At 49.0% G+C, this 5,863-nt stretch overlaps 2 protein-coding genes across 4 annotated transcripts in view; one reads left to right on the forward strand and one right to left on the reverse strand.

Annotated features, from left to right (window-relative positions):
• The window catches only part of tfap2e (transcription factor AP-2 epsilon), an 8,373-nt gene extending 6,050 nt beyond the window's left edge, over window positions 1-2,323 (forward strand). For both annotated transcript variants that reach the window (XM_008423024.2, XM_008423025.2), the window contains exons 5-7: window positions 70-188; window positions 865-1,003; window positions 1,611-2,323. In XM_008423024.2, the coding sequence (XP_008421246.1) occupies window positions 70-188; window positions 865-1,003; window positions 1,611-1,866 (514 nt within the window). In that variant the 3' untranslated portion in view covers window positions 1,867-2,323. The remainder of the gene's footprint in view (window positions 1-69; window positions 189-864; window positions 1,004-1,610) is intronic.
• Window positions 2,324-4,660: 2,337 nt separating this feature from the next.
• Window positions 4,661-5,863, reverse strand: part of psmb2 (proteasome 20S subunit beta 2) — an 8,879-nt gene continuing 7,676 nt past the window's right edge. For both annotated transcript variants that reach the window (XM_008423028.2, XM_008423029.2), the window contains 3 exons: window positions 5,387-5,549; window positions 4,910-4,959; window positions 4,661-4,835 (listed from right to left, as the gene is read on the reverse strand). In XM_008423028.2, coding sequence (XP_008421250.1) covers window positions 4,734-4,835; window positions 4,910-4,959; window positions 5,387-5,549 — 315 coding nt within the window. In that variant the 3' untranslated portion in view covers window positions 4,661-4,733. The remainder of the gene's footprint in view (window positions 4,836-4,909; window positions 4,960-5,386; window positions 5,550-5,863) is intronic.

Raw genomic sequence — 5,863 nt, forward strand, 5'->3', positions numbered from 1 at the left:
ACACACACACACACACACACACACACACACACACACCCCGTTCTGAGCGCGCTCAGTGTCGTCCCTCAGGGCCAAGTCGAAGAATGGTGGCCGCTGTCTGAGAGAGCGTCTGGAGAAGATTGGGCTGAACCTGCCCGCCGGGCGACGCAAGGCCGCCAACGTCACTCTGCTGACATCTCTGGTGGAGGGTAGGCACACACACACACACACACACACACACACACACACACACACACACACACACACACACACAGTGACCTGCATACACTGACAGAAACTCTCAGAAAGCTGTCCCTGCTTCAGCACACATGAACAAACAGGGATGACTGATGGCTGCAGGCGTGCACACACACACACACACAGTCTGTGTGTGTGTGTGTGTGTGTGTGTGTGTGTGTGTGTGTGTGTGTGTGTGTGTGTGTGCACGGTGTCACTGCAGAGACAAACTAACACATTCCACCAGCTGCATACTGGTGAACTGGGATTCCTCTGCTCCAGTTCAGTTCACTGATCTAGTTCATGTTCATAGTTCACCATCACATGTAAAATGATGCTTGGATATAAAATCTGCAGGTCTGGATGAACGTGTGAATCTGGAAAAACATCCAGAAACTCTTCATTTCCAGGAAGATTCATCCAGAGCAGGAGTTGCTTCCTGCTCTGGTTCATCCTAAATTATTCTCATTTACTTTGACATTTCATAAAAGTTCAGTTGAACATAGTTTGACTAACTGGTAAAGCGCTAGCCGTAGCGTAGCTAATGTTTATAATTAGGTTTTTAGGATTAGCGCAGCTAGCTTTTCAGTTAGCGGTGCCCACCGCTGCAGGTTCGGTTAACTCTTCCTCCTCTTCCTGCTCCTGCAGGTGAGGCGGTCCATCTGGCCCGGGACTTTGGCTACGTGTGTGAGACGGAGTTTCCTGCCAGAGCCACGGCTGAGTTCCTGTGCAGGCAGAGCGACCCGGACCAGCTGCCGGCCAGACGCAGCATGCTGCTGGCCACCAAGTGAGTCCCTGACTGGACAGAGCGAAGGTTTTCACAGCAGCAGGTCAATCATTTGCCCACAAAGCTCCAGTTATTCCACACTGTAAATGCCCCGAGTAAATACGACCCAGGGCATTCTGGGTAAATCCAACCAAAGCTAACGTGCTAGCCTAGCGCTAGCAGCAGAAATGGCTCCTGGTCTTCAGCCTAAAGAGAAATCCTCCAACCGCTAAAATCCTCCATCTTGTTTCCATCTGGTGAAGAAGGAAGTTGCTCTCAGCGTCTTCAGAGGTTTTTGTGTCGTTTCCTTCAGTGGTTCTTGGTGCAGCGCCCCCACAGGCCAGGAGGGGAACAGGTTGGTTTGACTCAGAGCAGCTGGAGGTGGAGCAGATGTTCTGGTTCAAACAGATGGTTCTACCGGACCACCAGGTAGAAAATGATGGTCCAGTAGACCGTCAGGTATTTTAGTCATTCCAGCTAACTGGTGGGAAATTGAAGCGGTTCTGCTTCAGGAGCAATCAGAACCAGAACTTCTTCTGAATCAGGATCAGATCTCTGGTTAGTTTGAGGAAACCCATCACGGCTCCTACCTTCCTGTTTGCTGTGATCTCCTCTCTCCTCTCTGCAGGGAGATCTGTAAGGAGTTTGTGGACCTGATGACCCAGGACCGCTCCCCTCTGGGCGGCAGCCGGCCCACGCCCTGCCTGGAGCCCGGCATCCAGGGCAGCCTGACCCACTTCAGCCTGCTGACACACGGCTTCGGCACGCCGGCCATCTGCGCGGCGCTGTCGGCCTTTCAGAGCTACCTGATGGAGGCCGTCAAGCTGCTGGACAAGGAAGGAGGGAAGGGTCACCACGACAAGGAGATGAAGCACCGGAAATGAGGAGAGGCCCGGAGCCACCTCCACCCTCAGGACCAGACTCTACCTGCCAGCAGGCTCCTCCCACTGAGGGGCGGGGCTAATGATACATGTACTGTAGGAACACCTGATGGCGCCGCATGGACCTCTGACCTCCCGGTGGGGAGGTTCTGGTTTATTCCTGTTTCTGTGGACTCTCCAAGCCCCTCCCACCCACTCCCACACCTGAAGGCTCTGAATCCATATCCGACCCGGTTCTGGATCTACAGGAGTCTGTTCAATCTGTAGTCCTCCGCAGGAAGTGCTCATGGGAAATGGAGTCCTCTCAGTTACAGGAGATTTTTTATTTTCAGGTGTTCGTAACTTAAAGTAACAGAAATCATTTTGTACTTTCAGTGTGTGTTTATTATTATTATTATTGTTACTGTTATTGTATTACAACATAAATGTAATATATTATTAAAGAATTAAGAACTTGTTCATTCAGGAGGTTAAATCTTCTGCAGACTCTAAGTTGACGTTTCTACAACTCAACACTGATTGGCTACAGRAACATCATTTTATATTTATTTTTTATTTGAGTTTAATTTCTTAGGTTAGTTTCATATTACTTCAGTAACCAAAACAGATTTTTTTCAATGTAACGTAAAGGTATCATCACCGGCTATGGAACTACATTGGGGCCAAAAATTTTGTTCGAAAGAAACAAAAATTGAAATAGAAAAAAAAAAATAATTGAAACTGAAAACAGTTTTAAATAGAAATAGAATAGATAAACAATTACCTGAAAGTTTTTTAAACTGAAAAGAAAAAACATTGAATCTGACAAGAAGTTTTATTTTTTTCAATTTGAAAGTTTAAAAAAAAAAAAAATTTGTTTAATTTTATTTTTTATTTAAAAAAAAAGAAAAGTAAATAAACTTTATGGCAGCGGTTTCCAAAGTGAGTCCTGGTTCCCCGGCATCCTGCATGTTTCAGTTGGAACAGCCTCCCCAGCAGGTCGGTGCTCTGCTCGGGCCTCTAAACATCCATCATTTAAAACACGCAGGACGTCCAGGACCCACTTTGGACCCTCCTGCTTCATGGCCTCAATTCAGCTGCACAGATGCTCTTATTGTGAAATGTAAGCAGAAGTTCTGTGCTGACTGGCGGAAGGAGAACTTATGGGGATAATGAAGGACCGGCTGACAGAATCTACCTGCCGCCATTAGATTTATAAAACACCGAGCTGGTGAAGCTAGTTAAATAAATACATGTCGGTCAGATTAACGGTATTTAAAAACAAGATGAATGACTGATGTTAATTTGGTCCAATCAGGTGTGAGCTTAATTAAAACTTTTATTTTGAAAGGCCTGCTTCGTGGACTTCAGCGGATCTTCCGGATCCAAATCTCGTCCCGTCTGAAGTTCCCGGGAATCTTGGAAGGTTCTCTGTGGTCCAGTTCTTCCCAACGGGGAACCAGAACCTGCTGTTTAAATAACCTGGATCCATTTAGAGCGAATCATTTGGCTCCGTGTTGTTCCCTTTACCTGAAGATCCAGCGTGACAGCGTGGAGCTGCGTGGAGCTCCGTGGAGCTCCGTGGAGTTCCTCAGGGCTCCATGGAGCTGCGTGGAGTTCCTCAGGGCTCCGTGGAGTTCCTCAGGGCTCCGTGGAGCTCCGTGGAGTTCCTCAGGGCTCCGTGGAGCTGCGTGGAGTTCCTCAGGGTGGAGCTGCGTGGAGTTCCTCAGGGCTCCATGGAGCTGCGTGGAGTTCCTCAGGGCTCCGTGGAGCTCCGTGGAGTTCCTCAGGGTGGAGCTGCGTGGAGTTCCTCAGGGTGGAGCTGCGTGGAGTTCCTCAGGGCTCCATGGAGCTGCGTGGAGTTCCTCAGGGTGGAGCTGCGTGGAGTTCCTCAGGGCTCCGTGGAGCTCCATGGAGCTGCGTGGAGTTCCTCAGGGCTCCGTGGAGACGTCACCCCGCTGCTCTCCGTAACTTCACCCGAACGTCTCGCTCCTCCACCCATCTGCTCGTCTCCCGCTTCACTTTATTTAACCAAGACGAGACTTTCAATCACTGCTTTCCAGGGAAAACACACACAGACACACTCCTCCTGTTTCTACCTGCCGCTCCCCCCTCCCCCACCTGTTTCTGACACTCAGCGGGCCGCTCGGCGCCTGCAGGCAAACATATGCTGCTCTTCCCGTCAGATTCCGCTGCGTTTCATGTTTATTAATCATCTGTCTGCGACTCTCTCTCTCTCTCTCACACACACACACACACACACACACACACACACACACACACACACACACACACACACACACACACACACCTTCGGCTGGTTCGGGCCCAGTTACTGGTGTTAAACTGGTTCAGGCTGCAGCAGCCAGGTCCAGTTCAGAACTTCACAGGAAACCAGTTTTACTCTGAGTGGAAAAAAAATCTAAAAACTCAAATTTTTTTTTAGAGACTAGAAATAAGTTTGAGTTCATAGTTAAGTTGAAATTTCAAGAATAAAAATCATAATTTTGTGAATTGGTCTAAACTTTAGTGATAATTCTGAATCATAATTATGAGAATAAAAATCTATTTTAACATTTTAAGTCATAACTGGGGATAAAAGAACTAATTTTATTAATGGAATGTTTCAAAACTCATAACGTGCTGCATTCACTGAACCTCAGATTTCTCCAACATCTCTGGTCAACCATGAGTTATTTACATTATTTAGCCTCATGAACCGGGTCAGAACCAGAACCCACACCGGATCAGACATGCAGCCAGGCTGACGAGTCGATCCCAGATGGAAAGCAGGAGGAAGATGAGGAAGAGGAGCAGCTGGTGTGTCCAGGGATTTTTATTGGAACAGAAACAGAACAAAAGGTAAAAAAGTGGATCTGGGTTCTGGTGGATCACTTGGCGATCAGCGTGATCTTCTCCATGTCGTGGATTCCATCTTTGTCGATCAGACGCACGTTGAAGGAGGGAAGGTTGAGGATGAAGCGTTTGTTCAGCTGGAGGAGGAAGAGGAGCAGTTAGCATGATGCTAACAGAACCGGCTAGCTCTGGTCCAGAACGGTTTGCTCACCTCTTCAACGCATTTCCTCAGCAGCTCCACGGCCTCGTCCCGGCTCAGGTCTGCAGCACAACAGAACTTTCTTTAACAGAACCACAGCCCAACACAATCTCAGCCCCGCCGGGCCAGAACCACCCCGTAACGAAGCTGGTACCAGTCAGGGTTCATCTCAACAGAACCTCCAAGTACCACCCAGTCGGGTCCAAAGCCGCATGCAGATTTATTTAACAGAAGCCGGAACAGACGGGTCCGGACAGGCGGTTCCCCCACCGGGTCAAAGGTCAGGATGACGGGAAGAAACAGAACGGCTCGGTCCAAACATTACAGAACCGGACCTCCAACGATTTAATTACTGTAAATGTTTGTGGAGGTTCTGTGGCTCAGATTTACTTTTATTCCCTTAAATTATTTTTATTCCAGCTTTTTGCAGCTTTTAGCCTCAGAGGTTCAGCCTGTTGCTCTCCATGCTGAGCGCCGCTCTGCTCCTACCTGGTCTGTAGTACCGGTCCAGGATGGACAGGGTCAGGAACGCTCCGTATCCGTGGGCGGCGAACGGCGCCTTGGCCAGCGAAGCCATGTAGTCCATGTAGAAGAGGCCCGGCCCGTCGGACTCGTCGTGTCCGGCCAGCAGCAGGTTGACGTGGTACGGAGTCTGCAGGACGGACGGACAGCAGGATTAGGGAACAGCAATAACTCAACTAGACCAGCAGAGGAAGAAACTGAGGTCATGTTGGGGTCAGAACATTCACAGAACCGGACCAGAACCGGGTCAGACGTCAGGGTCTGACTGGGCTTTCCGGTTCCAGAGTCTCTGTTGGTTTGGAACGAATCATCCAGGCTGCAAAGATGTTTCATTAGATGTTGACGCTACGCATAGCTGCAGCTAACAGGAAGCAGAGGTTGCTAACAGGAAGTAGAGGTTGCTAACAGAAAGTAGAGGTTGCTAACAGGAAGTAGAGGTTGCTA

This window comes from Poecilia reticulata, linkage group LG11, assembly GCF_000633615.1.
Source record: "Poecilia reticulata strain Guanapo linkage group LG11, Guppy_female_1.0+MT, whole genome shotgun sequence".
Lineage (NCBI taxonomy): Eukaryota > Metazoa > Chordata > Actinopteri > Cyprinodontiformes > Poeciliidae > Poecilia > Poecilia reticulata.